We start from the raw sequence: 18,815 nt of genomic DNA on the forward strand, positions 1-18,815 counted from the left end.
GTTGAGTTCTATCTTGTACATCCTTATTTCCTTCTTACTGCCTGCCCTGTGCACTTTTTGTTTGTTTTACTGAGACAGACTTTACCAGTCTGGAAGACTTTGTTTTGAACAATAGGTTTCTTAGCCATGTTGGCTTACTTTTGCTATTCTGGTTCTCTTTTCTGTTTAGTAATGCTTCTGAAGTAGTGTCCAGACCATAGACCATAACCGAGGAATTCTTTCTTTAACTTCAGCTTTTTTTTTTTTTTTTTTTTTTTGACTCTCTCTGTTGTCTTGCTGAAAATTGAAATCATGGTTTTGGTTTTGCTGCTTTTCCACTTTCTGCTTGTTGCTATTATTGGCTTAGATATTGTGAAAATGCTTGTGAAAATGCAGATCCACTTTGTATATTTCTTTGTGGGTCCATCAGCCATTTCAACTACGATTATTTTAATTGACAAGAACTAGGACTGAAATTTACGTATGTTGTTAGTAGGAACTAAATTAGGAAAAATGTTCTTGACAGAACTGTAGCCGAAAAAGCTGACAGAAGAGTAAGAATCATAGAGGAAGCCATCAAATGTTGTTGATCCTAATGTGGATTAAGTTCAATTTCCCTGTATCATAGTCTGTGGTTAAACTCTGTGGTTAAAGTTTTATAAGCTTCGAGTTGTACAAAATTAATTCTCTGGCTTGTACAATAGCAGTTGACTGATACTGGCTAAAGAGAACTGAAACTGAAGTCTGATAAAATTTTAAAACTAGCTGGGTTTTTATTAAGAAATAAACTAAAATTGTTGCAAATAAGAATTTTACTGTTTCAGCCCGGCTTTCACAATATTGAGGGTGTTTTGTTTTTGTTTTGTTTTGTTGTTTTAAACTGTTACTGTAGTAGGATAATACTACCTCAGCCATAGCCTGACAAACCTAGTCAATCCTTGCGATAGGCAGTGTCCCCAACGAGACGGGCACAGTATGCGTGGGGACAGCGTTGTATAAGTTGCCGGAAAGATCTTAGTCGGTGCTCGTATTGCCTGTTGATGAATGGAGTTCAAAAAAATAATAAGACTTGGTGGGATGAGTCCATCGTAAAGTTTTGTCCCGTAAGTGATTAATTCATGTAACCCCTTTGCTGGGATATACGAAAAGTTTTTACCAAATTTTTCATGGTTAGTGGTTTTAGTTGTTGCTTTTTATGGTGGATTTGAAACTCTTGATGGTACAGCTACTCTTACATTTTTATAGTGTCTCCAAACAAAACTTCACGTAAGGCTGCTTTTTCTTTTAAAGATCTAAAGAAATGCTTGCAGACTGCAGCTTGCTAAGAACTAAATTTATCGTCATGGATGACGGATGAAAACTTTTTGTTCCCTTCAGTTTACTATTTTAGGTTTACAGAAATGATTTTCCCCCTTCATATATGTCTTGGTCCTTTTTCATGGAAGTACATTATGTCAAGTGTGAACAGTGTCATTATTACTTCCAAATTTAATATAAGTATCAGTTTGCAAGGAAATACAGAATTTAGACTATAGAATGCTGCCATCTTCCTCTGTTAATCCTTTTCTAACAACGCAGTTTGTGAGAGTGAATTTGGAGTGTTTTCTGAAAGGTAGCTGTCTTAAATGGATGAATGTACGTCTTTGAGAATAGCGCCATCCTTCATGGCTGCAACCCCTCTGCTGTGGCCTACATTTTGAGGCGGTGATTTGTATGGTTTCCCCGTTTTCGTGCTCTGCCAGGCGTGCTGCCCTTCGCAGCTGGCTTGTTTGCCCTTCTCCCAGGCTGGTGGTTCTGTGAGCTGCTGCCTTGCGTGCCCTTGCCGCCTTTCCTCTGCCAGTTGGCAGCTAATGATCGTTCGCTCTCTCCGGACCTTGTTGCGGACCTGTTTCTTCATAGTATCTACAAAATGAATGTGTTTGCTTTAATTACCCAAACCCTCCTTTCTTTGTTTTTTTTTCGGAGCTTTGTTATAACTTTAAATTGCAGATTGTCTGGTATGCACGGTACTTACTTTTTTTTTTCCTTCTGCAGTACTGAGGCTCTTGGCACTTGGTAAACAATAATTCAAAGGCATTGAGTCTTTTAGAAGTCTGTTCAGCTAAAGTAAAAATTGTTTTATATGCTTCTTGCAATATGTGCTTTTCTTTTTAATCTCATCCTTTTGTAATGGGTTGCTTTTTTGTTCTGTGAAAAGTGTGTATTAATAAAAAAAGGAAATTATTAAATGCGAAAAATTAAAAAAGTATTAAATAAATTTGAGAACATTTCACTTTCAGAGCAGCGAATAAATTCAGAACAAATTGATTTCCTGTGAAGGGAATGTCTTACTGTTATTGGACTTAACAAATCTTGTTGGTTTTAAGAATTTGTTTTCATGCAGTATCCATTTAAATATTTGCAGAGTGGATATGAGTTTTTTCCAAAGTATTGGTTCCTATTCAGACCGTCTCCTGACACAGATGAGTATTTCTCAAAGTGGGCAGGAAGGGAAGAGGCAGGAGCAAGGAGCAAAGCAAGGAATATAGCTGGGATGAACTGACCAGAGGAGAAGTTAAGATGAGGGGGAAATGAGATGGTTTAGGGCAGACTGTTACAAGTCTTTCCTTCACCATTCCTGCCCTATCATGTGCCTTGTTCTGCTCTGCTTAATCTCTTCTTTCAGGATATATTTCCAGGGCCACTTGCCTTTTTCCTTCTAATTTCAGAATGTTTTTATAAACGTTCCTCATACTGAGGAAAGTGGAAAGAGAGTATGGATGTACAAGGGTAGACTGTTGGAGAAATGGTTCAGAGAGTGATGCTTTCTGTACTGAGATCCAGAATATATTTTGTAATTGTGAATTGCCACATTTAATGTGAAAAAATAAAACTACATTTCTCTTCTGCTTTAAACATGAGGATTGGCATGTCTTTTTAAAATATGTTATGAGTAGTAAACACAAGGGCACACTAGACATTTCCTAGGTGAATGCTAAATACAAAGTGAATACAAATACAAAAGAGTGATTTGTATGGAAGTACTACAGAAAGCAGGTTCTAACTATATAGTATTCAAAACATGTTGATCATTGTAATATACAGGAAAATGAGCTTTCCATTAGAGAGATTTCTTAAGCTATTGCATTCAGACTGTCTCTGGGAGTTAGAGTATATCGCTTTTAAGAAAAAAAGTCTTTTTCCGGTAATTCTCAGATGCATGAACTATTGCCATGTGGTTCAGTTGCATCTATGAAATGTATTGGCAATTAATATATCAGCATTAACAATTTCAAGGGCTGTTGTTTTGTAAGATACCTTTGTGCTGTGCTGTATTCTAGCCCATTTTCTTCTGCTCTGGGTTGGCAGAAGTCTCCTTTTGACAGTTTAGCCATACCAAACTACAGTTTTTTCCATTCCTACTTTGTACGACTTCAGCAGGATAGTAAGGGTTTTTAATGCAGAGACGTTTTAGAGTGAACTGAAAGACTATACAAAAAATACAAATTGAATGGGCTTAATATTCACTTAAATAATGCAGTTATGATTGTATTGCATTGGCTCAAGAAGAAACTCTGTACTAGATCTGCAGTTCCTTTAAAATATCTTGTCTGCAGTGGAGTGCTGAATGCTGCATAAACTTTGATTTGTAGACATTTCAGTTAAATACTGAACTAGGGTCAAAAAAAGAACTTGACTAAAGTTTCATCTGTAGATCTGTTTTTTCTTCTATTTGGCCTGTCCTGTGTGTTCATAGGATCTTTCCCAAAGCATTCTTATTTGTTAATCCTGATGCAGGCTGCAGAATTTTGAGCAACTTTTAAACACCCAGAGTAGGATTTTTAAGTAGAAAAGAACCTATATAATTCTACTTTTACTGTGATAATTTGCATATAAATTTTTTTTACTAGTTTATTTTATCCACGTTCTTACTAGTTTATTTTCCTTGGATGTAGACAACCTGATGAGATACCATCTGTTGTTTAATGCAGTTTTATTTTTTGTTTGGTGTAATTGGTTAATTTAGCAATCAGTACGATGGCTCGATGTAGTAAACTGTTAGTTCATAAATCACATCACACAAATGTGTACCTCTGAGTGCTGGTAACAAATTTAGTAATTGCAATACTGTATTTTGCCATTCTGGAATTCTTTCGCCGGATGATAGAGCTGGTTCCCTTCTAAATACCCTACCAAACTTAAAATGTAATTGCATTACATTCTTTTTAAATCGGTAATATTTAAGTACATAAAAGTGGGATGATAATATTCTAACTTTCAACTGAGAAATTCTTAGTCACTTCATAAATCCGGTGTGTTATATAGATCCCTTTTGAGAATCAATATCATTAAACAGTGCCTAAGAGAGGGAGTTAAAACGGAGGAAAAGTTCAAGAAGAGCTGGCAGTTGTTTTTCTTGCTATTATGTGTAGTAGTATATTCCAGTACTCCCTGGAATAGGAATGAGTTTTGTCTTGCAAATGAGTTTTTTGTGCTGCCAGCTACTAGTGTTTAGCCATAATTAGTGTTGAATGCTATTACTAATAATTAAGGCAAAGCCTTTTTCCTGTGGCTTACAGTTGTCATCTTTTCTGCAATTAAAGGAAAATGAGATGAAAAAACAGGGTTTATTTTTGTAAAGCATATGCATATAAAATATAGCCTCCTCTGCATAACACATCTATAATGGCTCAGAAATGTGAAGACATTTGCTTGTAGTGAGACTATATGCAGTAGTTAATCAAATGGAAGAAATCAGGTCTGTGTTCCCAAAGTGTCAGACATGGTTTTTGGAAGGCTGTAATTTGCAGAAGTGATTTTACTCCTTGTCAATTATGGAAATATAAAATCTGACATTTGAAAGAATGGCTATTAGGATTACCAACTTCAGATGAAGGCTTGTTTCATTACTGCCCCTCTCCTGGTCAGTGGAAGAAGACAAACTCCTATAAAGGGTGACTGGTCTCTCTCCACTGACTGCAGAAAGAGCGTAGGGAGACTGACTTCCTGGTTATAAGTTTAACCTCTGTGAATACTCTACTTTATGCTGGAATAAGTCTTAATTTTGGAGACCAAAATGAGCTAAATCAGTGATCTAATTGAACTTCTCATCAACTATCTGTTTAACGTATGTTGACTGTATATATATATATATACACATGGTGAATTTTGGCCTCCTGAATTATGCTTCCAAACAAAGGTGAATTTTCAAGCCATCCTATTTGGTGGTGTTGCTGTCAGAAGTTGTTGCCTTAGTGTTTGTAGCCTGCATATGAATGTCTTCACTTTCTTTGTATTTGGAAAGAGTATTTGTTATCAACAGTCTAATGAAATTGGTTGTATGTGGACTGGATTCAAATATGCAGATAGGAAAAAGAAAAGTTTATATTCCCATTGATAGCTGTGAATGGTCTGTAACATTTTTCCCAATTGTGTTCTTTTATATTTTTTAGTCAGTAAAGCATAGTTTCCTATTTAAAGGACTTGTATCAGGAAATTGAACTGTGAACTTGCACTTTTCTGTTTCAGTTCATCTTTAAAATGCTGGGCTGGAAACAGGGTGTTCAAGAGCTAGTTCAGGAATAGACCTTACGTGTCTTCCTCAAGGGCAGTGACATATCTATCTGTGTATATATGTATCTATATCTATCTATCTCTATATATATCAGATGGAAGGGCAGATAAGAGGATGGTAGCAGATATTGCCTGATGGGTTTCAGCATCCAATTTTATTCTGCTGATGGAAGTCTGTTAGAGTCCTAACTAAGAGAGATGGAGGTATTAGTGGTGCTGAAGTAAACTCTTAGAGCAACTAGTTTTATGCTGCTTCGTGTTTATTAAAAATAATTATCCCCTGAATGACTACTACACTTCTATTTAGATGCTTTCACTCAATGGATTCTTAGATGTTTACAATGTCTCAGGTGTTTTTTTCTGAACACGCTATTTTTGTTGGAGGCTGAATTGACTCATTGCTGTGTCCTTCAACACGATTTTTTCGCTCACAACATTTCCCTATCATAATTTGCTAATAAGGCATGAAGTAGACTTAGGAATATGTAAGGATACAAAAGTTCATGTAAGGAAATGAAGGAAAAGGCATAAGATACTAATTTGAGGGACTGGATTCCAAGCTGAAGCAGGAACAGTTCAGCAGAGAGTGAACTTTTCAATTGAGAAATTTTGGCAGTAATTTCAGGACATTTTTCTTGTGTGACATGGTTACCTCCGGAGTACTGGCCATGTTTCTCATAATGTAAAGGAGACACTTGTTTTTAGTGGTTGTGTGACATATCACTTAAGTACCAATTGGAAGAAGCATTTTAAAAGAAAATGATAGGCTTGTGAAAAGTGAAGGTTTGGTTATATCCAGAAATATACTCAGATGTTTAGCAACTACAGCCACTATGGCAGTTGTACTTAGAGGTCAGATCTGTCTGAAAAAAATTACAAAACCGTGGTATGTATTCAATCTGATGTACAGAATCGTAAAGGAAAGAAAGACTGGCCAACAGCCAAGCGTGAGTGAATGCAAATGTTGTTCTAAAGGATTTATTGCATGTTGCTGACAACACATGACCGAGATAATCGGGTTTTGTCGGCTTCATGGAATGTCCTGGAAGGTGGGAGCAGATGTAAGTGAACGTGACACTCGAGGCTCTGCAACGTAAACTTGCTGTGGCTGGTTAAAAGAAGTTAATATACTCTAGTTGGGGGGGAAACGGAAATTGCAAGTTTTTCAATACTAAATATAAATTTGCTATAAATAGCATGAATTGCATGAATAGAATACACTAGAAACACTTGTGAAATCTTCGTTATTATCTTCATAGATCCCAAACCACGGGGGTGGGGGGGGGAATGACACCTGATTTGTTAACTGAGTACATTTAAACAAAACCAGAGAACAATGCAAAATAAAGTATAACTGTTTTCTCGAAGTCTCTTCAGATTGTTCGTTCATTTAAAAAATACTCAGCATTGCATTATAATGTCTTTGCTTTAGAATTAGTTTTTATCTTAACATAGAAGGTAACAGTAAAATGTTTTATCCTTTGGTACCCAGGTGTTAAGACCTGTTTTCAAAGCAGTCACAGAAGCCCTTTCCTTCTCTTCATGCCTTCCTAAATTCTTGGAGGCAGCCAAGAACAGGCTGTGTGAGCCATGTCCTAACAAATTCTCCATCAGATAAGAGTGTCCTTCTCTGCTTGTGGTTGTACAGCTTTCTGGTGGGACAATGACTCTTTTTCCTTGCTACTGTTTGTGACAGAGGGATCTACAGCAATCACTTACTCTGAGAAGCTTTGGAGCTCCTTTTTCCTTAAGATGTAGCAAAAGAAAAATGTGGGACTTGTTTCCAACTTACAGGCTCTTGGGGTTTGCTGCCGGTATTTTCTTTCCTGCTTGGCAGGCTTATTTGGGCTTGTGCTAAGACAGACAAATTACACCTTAGAGATATGAGGAGGTACTTAAAAATTTTGAATCACTAAAGCATGTCACTTTAGTATGTGAATAAGCGTTAGAAAGCAGTAAGAGACTGTCAGCAGAAGTGAGCCTTCCAAGCCATGTGCATTCCCTTTTCCTCACTAGGGTAGGGACTGTAAAATAGGGGGAAAAATGGCGGGAGGAGAGGACTAATTCAGCACGTTTAAAATGGCACCATTACTTTAGCCTTTCAAAATGTGCCAATCCTGGCAACATTCCTGGTTAGTTCAATGAGCATTGCATGCAGTCAAATACTCCTTTCAGTTAGGAACTTATTAAGCTGCATAACTTTAAGGAGCCTAAGTTTTGAGTGTCTTGGCTTTAGTATCTCTTTCCCTTGAAGACCACAGATTCCGTAAAATCCAAGACTATTTGCACATCTTATTTAGATGGAAAGTAAGGTCACTGTCCCTTAGAAGGAGAGTTGGAATGTGACAGTATTGGAAGTCAGTGTCTCACAAGCTTATAGTGTACTTAATCAATTGTGAACAAATATATTCCTGAGTTATTTAAGAACTGTAGAACTATATGCCCAGGCACCAAGCCATGTGAAATGAGTGTGCATGTTCAAATGGCAAGAGACTGCATTTCTGCTGTCATGCCTGGACATGTGCCCGTTAGAGAAATTTGGGTATTTCTCTGTTATATAGATGCACAGCAAATCAGTTACAGAAAATCATCCAGTCATGTGATCCAATGAAATAATAATAATATACATATATATTTTGTTAGTATAGTCCCAGTTTTGAATTGGTTCTGTACTTTTATTTTAATCATGTGATTGAACACCCCCCCCCCCCCTTGGGTCTTAAGTTGGGGAAAGTAATGCAGGGAGTACTGGGTGGACTCCCCAGGAATATTGATCTGTTCTTGAGTCTTCTCCCTACCCATGTCTGCGGGGTCCTTAGCAAGGAAAGTGTTACAGGTTGGAAAAAGACTGGAAGAATTTTGTCCTGATAGGCTGGCTCCAGTCTGCAGGCTCACTACTTCCACACTGAGTAACAAGAATAAACACAATAAACCAAAGGCTGTATAGAAGGTTCTGATAACGTAACGGATTTGTAAACAACACTTTTTTTTTTCTTTTTTCTTACAGGAAATATTGGATAGCTCCTACAATGGACGACGGGAAGCCCGTTTGGGCTCCGCACCCAACTGATGGGTTTCAGATGGGAATGATTGTGGACATTGGCACTGACAACTTAACTATTGAACCTTTGAATCAAAAAGGCAAGGTAAGTGTCTTGCAAGAATGGAGAAAAGCCTTACAAAAATATATTTTACCTGTAAGCCGGATCTTTACTGGTATCTACCATTGCGTACAGGCTGAAAGTACAGGAAACAAGTCTGGTTTCTGTTCTAAATTGTATTTGGCTAAAGAACTTTGTTTAGCTTTTGCTTATTTTACAAGTGATATATCCCTCTGGGAAGAAGTGCATGCTTTCTGTGAGTTATCTGTGAGTTACCTGTGCATATCAGCTTGTGAATGATTGAGTCTTTATAATCATTTGATTCTGTGTTGTATACCTTACCTTTCTAAATTTGAGGTTGGTTAAGAATCTATCACTGAGAGTAGCCACTTTCTTTTCCCTTAGCTGCATGGATACTGTTCTAATGGTCAGAAGTTACTGATGAATTACAAATAGGAATTTTGTTTGTACTGATGAAGGTCGGATGATACTTCAGTAGAATTAATTTTGTAACTATTTGTTAGTGATGTTTTCTAAATTTCTGATTAATATTCCATGTGACAGATAACTAAGAGGGAAACTAATACTGAATTTGAGCTAAATCTTAGGCTATGTTTCTGAATTGTTAGCTTTTTAAAATAGACAAGAGTTTTACCTAATTCAGCTTAAGCATTCTAATTCTCTGAAGGATCTTTTAAAGTCTGAAAAGAAGAAGCTATTGTAGATATGCTGCGAGAGAAACAATAATTAAAGAAAAAAAGTATATGTGAAGAAACAGAATTTCAGAGGTGTTTACTAACCATAGTTCCATGTAGCTAATATGCAGTGTTAATCTCAGCAGTCAGTGTTAGCCTCAGCTCCACCTAAGCAGGCTGAATATGAGGTGTCTTGTTGAAGATAGGTGCCTAGAGACAGTGAAGGAAATTGCCAAAAGACCATCTGTTCTACCCATCTCACATGGGGAGGGGGGGGTTCATCATGGGATGAACCACCTTCTTGAAGTGCCTGTCTTGCTCTCCAGTGACTACAAGAAAGTCCTAGACTCTAGCTATTAGATACCTGCCTTTTAGACTGCTAAAGTTTGAGATGAATCCTCTGCTCTCAAGTGCCTTGAAAAGTAGCAGAGTCTCAAACAAAGGTCCTATGGAATTGCTACATCAAATTAAAGACTAAGTCAATGCAACATTTAAAATGGAGTCCTAATCCATCCTAATTAGTGTGTTCAAACTGCCTCATTTATCATGGCATCTTTCATATTTAGTATGTCTTACTTAAATGTCAGTTTGCTACAGGAAGTGCCCTGTACCTATCAATTATCCTAATTTGGATGGTAAGTGCCCTGGTTTTTACTACCGGGAATAAGATTAAATGCTGTGTTTAAAAAGCTGTTGGTTTTGGTGTTTGCAAATATTATTTAAAATACGTGCTGTTTCTGGTAATTTTGTCCTTCATACAACTTCAGTTATGAAATGGGCAAATCTCTGTGGTAACTTCTTTTTCATGTTGATATTAATGGAGAAAGCCTTGTCACACATCAGAAGGTTATGAAGCAGTTCTTCCTTTTGGGGGACTATTTATAGGCTTTTTTTATTATTTTAACCTTGAAAAGGAAGTTAATTTTTTTTCCTTAGAAATACAAAGTAAGCATAACGTCTGATACTTTTTTTTTTTTTTTTTTTTTTTTTTTGGTGATAACGTCTGTAGATTTAGCACTATTACGCATTCTTTAGTTTGGGAAAGAACAAAATCATTCAGGCAAGAGTGTGTTAAATGTCAAAAGGCTATGCTTAAGTAGGCTTCAACTGACTTTAGTGACCTAAACTTTGTATCCTCCTTTGGCACTCTGGAAAGGTATATCAGGGCAGTTACTGCTATATTGGTCTCTTACTTATTTATTTATTTTTTACCATATATACTGCAGTGACTAGTATACACTAAACCTGGAGTTACTGATTTTCATCAACCACCCCCATTTCTGTTTATATCCCTAAATGGCTCTGAAGTGATAAAGAGCAGAAGTGCACATATTGAAGAACAAACAGGCAATAAGGAGACTCCTGAGACACTGAGGATTTCTAATATCTGCTTCCTTGGCCTCTCTTTTTATAAAACCAAAAATGATCCTTAGTTGCAGCTGTCAAAAATATAACCTTGCCACTGAAGAAGTTTCTGCTTTTTTCGTTACGGTGTACAATCTTCAAAACAATGGAACATATAACATCATCTGGTGTTATGTATGCATGCTCTGATTTTCCCATGAATGGACAGTTGTAAAATGACCCCTTTTAATTTAAAAATTGTGTGGTCTAAGTGCGCCCTTCTGTAAACAGGGAAACTGGGATTCAGATTTGCGCTACTTACCTGCTTTGGATTCTGGGAACGTTGGGATCACAGTTTCCCTATGGTGGGAAACTGAAAAGTAGATAGTTTCCACTCATGAAAAAAGTCTGTGTGCAGTCCTGCCAGATGCTGTAGTGACTAATACAACTCAAAGGAAATATGGGAGAAAAGTGTCAACATTCCTGAATTTTTTTCAGCTCATTATAATGATTCATGACCCTGGATTTTCTCATTTGCTTCTAGCAGCATTGTGCAAACTTTTATGTCTCAGCCAGTAGGATGCATTTTTGATGTGTTTCTGTGTGCTTTGCTATTCCCAGTACTGGAACAGTGTTAGAGAGGAAGGTTCTAGCTTCACTAGAAGTACCTATGTAGTAGGGCAGGTGTTTTCAAAAGTAGCTTATTCAGGAGCAACCAACGGATGTAGAGTTAGCAATTCTGAGCTCCGCGACAGGCTGTGCAGGCGTGCAGAAGATAAACTGCCAGCCCTCTTCACTGACTGACTTCAATGTGATAGGAATGTCGTTGGCTTACTCTGCAGAGGGCCATCCAGCTGTCGAGACGGTGCATTTGTCCCAAATAAAGTTTGACCGCCTGCCAAAGACCTGGGATGGTCTCTGGTTAGGGGTTCCCCATGGAAAGTGGGCCATTTAGAATCATCTTAAACATCATGCAGTACTGCTTATATATGTATCATAGTTTGGGTTCTCTGTGGTAGGGCTGTCATGTATCCTTTGAATCTTGATTACGCTTTTAATTTTCAAAACTGAAGGTATGGCAAGAAAAAGCTTTATCTCCATGCCAGTAAATATTAAATTTTTTGAGCTCTTGTGAAAGGCTCGCTTCCATGGTTCCTCATATAATAGGAATTCTGCTTTTAGGCCGCTAGTATTTCTGAGAATACCAAAACTATTGCCTATGTAAGAAATGCTCTTTATTTCTAATACTCAAGCTTGTTGAGGATTTGAAATGTATTTCCTTTTAATAAGAGTTATCAAGAAGCAACAGGAATATTTTGCTTTGTGGTTCACAATGAACGATCTCTGTTGTTTAGAAAGATGGTTATTCTGATATTGACTGTTTTCTTGAATTAAGCAAATTGATGAAGTGTGTAGCGTTCATCCACCTAAGGGAGTTAACAGATATTTAAATTCTGTAGAGATTATGGACCCATGTTTGTAATAAGAAAATATTTTACTTCTTTTATTATCAGGAAGTTTGATTAAGTACGTTCTCAGTCTTTTCAAGGTGTTTATTTCCTTTTATAATGAAATGTTTCTTATTGCTTTTTGTTGTTTTAAGAAGACCCAGTTCTTTTTGCGTATTTAGAGCATTAATTTGTAGTAAGCATTAATGCACGTTACCAGCTTTGTTTACTCAAAATGCTAGTTCAAAAGTGCCCTTTGGGAAGAAGGAGTGATCCAGCAGCTCTGGGGTTGCCCATGATAATTACAGGGAGGAGTTGAGTAACCTGATCTTGTAAACATATCCAGGCAGCAAAACTTATTACTGTTTTTTAATTTGGGTTGCGATTGTGTCATGTGTAGTCTCTGCAGAAGATGGTAACTTACCAGAGATCATAAACTGGAAAGTAAATGCGTATGTGTGTGTCTTACTCTTGGCTTTTATACCACGTAATATGTGTTGTTAATAACTGCAATAAATGCTGCAAGACAGTAGTTAGATGATGTCTTAAAATCTTCCTTCCTCACCCGTAGCTAGTTCTGTCATTGCAGCGTAGCACCCTCTCAGCTCTGCCAGCAGAGTTATTTGTAACACAGCAAACTGGGTCAGGGGATGGATCTGCCTTAAAAAGGTACAGGTGGAAAGTTTGAAGGTTGGCAACAAGCAGTGAAGGAGGAAGGAGTATCTGAAGGCAGTGTGGCCACAGACTACTTTGTATTATGAAACCAAGTTCATCAGTCCAGACTTGGTGAAGGTAGTTAGCCAACGTACTGATTTACTCATAAAGCAGCGGTAGCAGCTTTGGGTACTGCAGCCCGTGCAGGGTTAACAACAGTGCTTTCATTTCTGTGCCAAAGCTGGATGTCTAAAGGGGGGGGGGGGGAGAATCTGAGTCACTGAGACTGCATTGTACAAGAAAGGGTAATCCAAGTTGCAATAACTTTGTTATCTGAACAGAGGATACGTGTGTTACACATGATGGGAATTACTCCATGAGAGCTAGATTATTGGCTTTCAAAGGTGATAAATGCCACAACTGGAAAGAAAATAGAACTGTTTTCTGTCTGGAGGGTGAAACTGGAGGGTGGCTTGCTAATCAGTGTGGTCCCACCTAGGGCTGAAGTGCTGCCCTGAGGAAGGGCAAGGTTGAGTGAGCTGGAGCAGAGAGAAACATGGCCAGGAGTCCTGGGCCTGCGGCACAGCGTGTTGGTGCTCTGATGTAAAAAAGAAAGATGGCAGGTCAACAGGCAGCCAGTTACTTAATTCAAAAGAAGCTCAATTACTATTGCATTTATGCTTCTTTTACTTGGGATATACTTTTCTAAACTTAGTGGAAATCCTGACCTCAAGTCCTGTTGAATATATCTCGTTTTGTGCTTGGTGCTGTAAGAGGCAGAAGGCAGATTAGAGTGAAATTGTCAAACTAAGCATTTACTGTTTTCTTAGAGATACCAAATCTTTTTTTTTTAAAAAAAGAAGTGACTGGGGACAAATGCCTTTCAGGGACCTTTATGGTATGAGGAACAGGGGGCAGGTGTTTCCTAGAGCTTAAATAATGAATTTCTAGCGATGTTGGGAAGGCACGTGTTGCTGCAGGCACCAGTGAACTCTCCTCCTGCAGCGAACTGAGAGACATCTTACAGCTCTGAGCAAACACCAAAGTGTCCTAGAAGGCTTCATGGGGCATCTGTTTTAGCATGCTGTGAACAACTACAAAGGTATTTTCCAGAGTTAAGTATAAATGAATACATGTATTGGGCAAATAGGGATTGGAATGTTCAAAGTTCAGTGTTTCAAGCTAAGATGTTATTTTAGCAGTGAGCACAGCTTACTGGGGCAAATGAGACGTGTTCTCGTCCATCTTGCAAACTCTTGGTATTGCTTTAGGTTGTCTTGTGAAATATAGCTGAGAGTAGAGATGTCTCTGTGTTGGTATGCTGGAAGGTATAAAGGAAGGCATGGCTACATGTATTGGATTACATGGTAGAAAGAAGATCCTGCTTGAATGGAAAGGTATCTTTTTTCACTCATGTAGTTTCTGGGAGAATAGTGAAGATTGTCACTGGATTTCAAGGGTTGCTTCACTTGTGGGAAAAAAACTGCAGCAAAACCAACAAAACCCCTCTGTTTTGCCTGCTGAGATTACTTCAGTGTTTCATAAGATGAATATCCTCTCCATTGTTTTAGAACGAGTTTGTCCTTAAGCAAATGTCTTAATGCAAAAGTCTTTGACTAAATGTCTGAAGTGTTTTCTCTGGAGAAACTTTATCCTTAAAAAAAAAAAAGTGTTTTTCTTTTTCTTCTTCTTTTATTTTTTTAAAGGATCATGTGGTAAAGAATTTTTGGGGATTTTTTTTTAATTATAGACCTGTGATAGCTTGCGCATTTTCCTATGTACTAGATTTTAATACGAATCGGTAATATTCAGACCTCTGCACATAACAATAACTCACGTTAACTAATAATCTTAAACATAATGCAGTAGTGCAGCTGTGATAAACAGGAGTTAACTTCTTCATTGAATTTATTAGGGCTATAAATTACCTAAACCATGGATGGCCTTGCAGGGAGAGATATAGTAGACTTACTGCTTTCCAACTGTCAGCAATTAGATTTTAATTTTAATTTTTAAACCTTGCCACTTTGAAGTGAGTTGGAATTTGTGGCTCTTCATGATGGTGGTAGTTATAAGACCACATATGTTGTTTTTATTGTATTGAAGCAAAGATTGAGCAAGTTTCTGTATTTCTCCTAAACTTTTGTATGAGACGTTTTTCCTGGGACTGCCTTGCTGAGTACAGTTTTCAATAAACAAACTTATTCATTTCTTAAGGTCGTTTTCTTAAATCTGGTTGTTTGTCTTTTGAAAAATTAGAGGGAGTAGTTTAGACTTACAGTCTTCGTTTCCATGTAGAAAAGATGACTGTGCCTGCAGCAGCTGGGCGGCTGTAATATTTATTTGGTGCAACAGGGCTTTTGTTCATTCATAGGTAGTTCAAACAAAGTATTGCTACTGTAAACAAAAATGTGTAATTAAAAATCCACCTCCCAATATGTATTTTTGTGCAGATGCTGTAACACAGGTGTTCGCGTATGTTTTTCCTTCCTTTTTAAAATGGTATGAATTACGTTTTCTGGAGAACAAAAGAGAGGCAAAGTTGCTTTTGTTATTAATTTGTCCAGTTGTACTTGAATACTTGATAAATGGCTTTTTTGTGCAACTGGAGTACAGCAGTTGACGGAAGTTCTTGTTCTGCATTAGTACTGATTTTTTGGGGGGGAGGGGAGAAGGGGGAAGCAAGCAACAACCCAAAGCTACAGTATTTGGGGATACAGAGGATTGTATTATGTATTAAATGTTTGTGGCTTAAATGTCTATGTTTTAAAACAGTATATAATGACAGCGCAGTCCTTGTACTGAGCTAGTAGATCGTTTTTTACTTGTTGAGCTGCTTTGCTAAACCAAGAAAGGTTTTTTTGTTTTGTTCTCTTTTGGTTTTTTCACAGTTCCATTTTTATAATCCTTATTTTTGATACTGTTTTTTGCTGTTGTGTGTCAATAATCGTGCAGTTTTGGAAATAAGTGTTAAGTATTATTGTTATTAAAATATATATTATGGTGATTGCAGCAGCTCCCTGTATGCATCTAGTAACTCAGTAAAATTTGCAATGATGAATTATATAGCTGGCAACTTTATTTCAACCATGCATAATCACAGTGTGTTTACTTACAACATGTTACAAGACGTCTTTGAACTATATTCCTATTACTATGGAATTCTGAAAATGTTGCTATATTTCATCTAACAGACTTTCCAGGCTGCTGTCAGTCAAGTGTTTCCTGCAGAAGAGGACAGTAAAAAGGATGTGGAAGATAACTGTGAGTTATGTATTTAAAAACTAAATACTTACTTGAGAATGAAGTATGTTCAGGAGAGAATATATGGCTTCCTTATTAGCTCTGTATTTCTTCCTTGCAGTCTTTTCATTTTTTTCCTTTGCTTGAATTTGTGTATGACCTTTACTAGTCCATTAAAACCTCTTTAAGTAAGCCTATTTTCAAGAACTTGCCCATATAATTCATTGTGGCCTCTTTCATTTTCAAACGAACACTTAAAGGGAACTTGCAGTTGCGTTATTCCCACGTACAACTGCTATTTGACTGACTTCAGATCTACATCAGATGTTACTAGCTGCAACGTGATCAACTGCATGCAGCATTTTGGGACTAAGTCTTTTGTAGTGCAGCAAAATAATTAGCTGCTCTATCAGCAACTGTACTATACTGTGTTTTCCTGCGTGTTACCCACTTTTTGGGTAGCATTCCTTTGGAAGTGTGGGTAATTGCAAAGAAATTGTAAGATAACCTGCCCAAAACTGGAGACAAGGATATGGATCCATCAGGGCCACTGGAAGAGGAAATAGGATATAGTCAATACAGGAGTGCTCCTGAAGAAGGAGTTTTGAGATGAATTTATATATACCTGCATTGCTGTTGACTCGTGGCGTTTTTATTTTGTTAAATATTTTATGGATTAGATTTGTGAAAACAAATACAGTATTCAAACCTGAGGAGAGAGAACCACAAAAGAGGAATAAACTAGCAGCAGTTTCTGGGCAACTGTTAAACAAATATTTTGCTATTGTTGCTCTGTGTGAACAAATCTGTTTACAGAGATTATCGTATCTTGAAGGCCTTATGAAGGAAATTATCTTTCCCATTTGCTTCCTGTGGGATTTACTGATTGGCCAAAATATTGATTACCTTTTAAATGCTGGGCAAAAGTAGCTTCTATTGTTCTTCATTTAAAATAAATAGAGCATAGGACTTTCAAAGTTGTTTAGATGATTGAAGAACCACAATTCCTATTGTGGAATAGGGTATGGTAATTATGTCCCCTGGCAGGAAGTGCAGCTGCTATAGCTGCTCTGCAACGAACAGGAAAATGAGACCTGTAGCTTATGATCTGACTTAGATGGGTGAGAACCAAAGACGGGGGGTGTTTTCTAGCTGGTGGTCTTTTTCCAGTTACTTATATTTTTGCAGACAGTATGTAGGTTGAAACTTTTCAAAGTTGATATCTATTTATCTGTACACGACAATTGTTAGGGAAGTGCATTGAATTTGTGTATGTCGTAATGATTTCACCGTGATGTCCTAGCACCTCACTGTCTTGACAGAGAATTGAAATTTGACATGAGATTATGGGAATAATTTGCTATTTCAGGAAAGTAGTATTCAGTTAAGCTAAAATAGTCTTTCTATCAGAAAATTTCTTCTTTGGCTTCCTGTCTAAAATATAAAATTAGAAATGCTTTGACCTGTCATCCTTTCTGTATCAAATATTACTTTTGGGCTTTTCATATCTTCCCACCTTTTGGTCAGTAGTTGAGGTATATCTCCAGGATGTGTAAAACCCAACTTCACTTTCCTTCTCTGTCAGGGAGGATTTATGTTGGCATCATTGATCTTTAAGGGGATCAGAGTAATATAAATCACTAGGAAATTCTATAAAATACTGTGTGCTTTCAGTCTCTCCTTATAGTACTGTTCTGAAAAATACTGAAAAACTAGTTAATATATTTACCATTCCGGCCCATGCTTAGTGATTAGCTCCCTTTTAGGGAGTAATTTGCTGAAGTATAGTTTTTTTTCATCCTTAGTCTTCCGTTATCCCTCATGCCTGTAGCACTAGCTGCAAGAGATGCCTTTTTGAGAGTCTAGCCCTTCCTCAAAAGTGAATTTTCAGTAAATATTGCAAACAGTACTGGGGCAAAGCATTTAACTTTTTTGTGATTCACTCTTCTAAGTTGTTGAGGTCTGTTACTGTATTAGCTACCAGAATGAAATCAGGGATATGCTCTTGTACTGTGAACAACTTGCTATGAAAACTCTGGCAACAATTTGATGGTCATGTATATAAAGCGTAACAGCTTGCTACTGCTACCCGAATCCCTTCTGCTCAGTAAGATTTTTAAGGGCTTGTTTCTGCAAATTTAAGGATAGGTAATCCTGCAGAATTAGCCTTCAGTTTGTCTTGGTTTTGTATACATATTATAGTTAGGTTAGGGACAAATGTCGAAATTTTATTTTTTATGGTCAAGAAAAAACATTTTCATTTTGAGGTAAAACAAGTGCAAAGAATGAGGGAGAGAGGGTATCAGATGAGTATCTTAAAAATGAGTTGTACAGATGCTAAGCCTTGTATACATGATAAAAAAAATATTTTCTGTACAACCTTGCTTCATTGTGTACACAAGAAAGCCAGTGTGAGTGTATCTGACACTGATATTTCCTGACTTCAAGCACCTGACCTCACCTCTGTGAACTTAGTATATGTGTGTAAGTAAATATATGGACTATAAAACACACACACAGAGTTTGGTTATATTTAGGAATGAGCCATATGAATATTCAGAACTCTCTCTCTGGTGACTTCCTTTGCATCTGGATGTTGATGCCATTTTTAAAGGATTTATCTGAGAGCGGATGCATTTTGATGGCATAAGCTGTAGTTTGCATGTCTTGAGCGAAGGAGGCAACACTCCCCCTGGGAATAAGCTCGAATTATACGCTGAGTCTGCGGGTATAATTCCTTTAACAAGGACTAGAATTGTTTTGCCAAGAGAATATTGGGGACACATTGAAATCTGGGG

General features: G+C 37.3%; 1 protein-coding gene across 6 annotated transcripts in view; it reads left to right on the forward strand.

Moving 5' to 3' along the window:
• MYO6 (myosin VI) overlaps nucleotides 1-18,815 on the forward strand; it is a 116,521-nt gene that overhangs the window by 22,695 nt on the left and 75,011 nt on the right. For all 6 annotated transcript variants that reach the window (XM_064508685.1, XM_064508688.1, XM_064508686.1 and 3 more), the window contains exons 2-3: nucleotides 8,540-8,678; nucleotides 15,969-16,038. In XM_064508685.1, the coding sequence (XP_064364755.1) occupies nucleotides 8,562-8,678; nucleotides 15,969-16,038 (187 nt within the window). In that variant the 5' untranslated portion in view covers nucleotides 8,540-8,561. The remainder of the gene's footprint in view (nucleotides 1-8,539; nucleotides 8,679-15,968; nucleotides 16,039-18,815) is intronic.

Source organism: Dromaius novaehollandiae, chromosome 3, assembly GCF_036370855.1.
Source record: "Dromaius novaehollandiae isolate bDroNov1 chromosome 3, bDroNov1.hap1, whole genome shotgun sequence".
NCBI lineage: Eukaryota > Metazoa > Chordata > Aves > Casuariiformes > Dromaiidae > Dromaius > Dromaius novaehollandiae.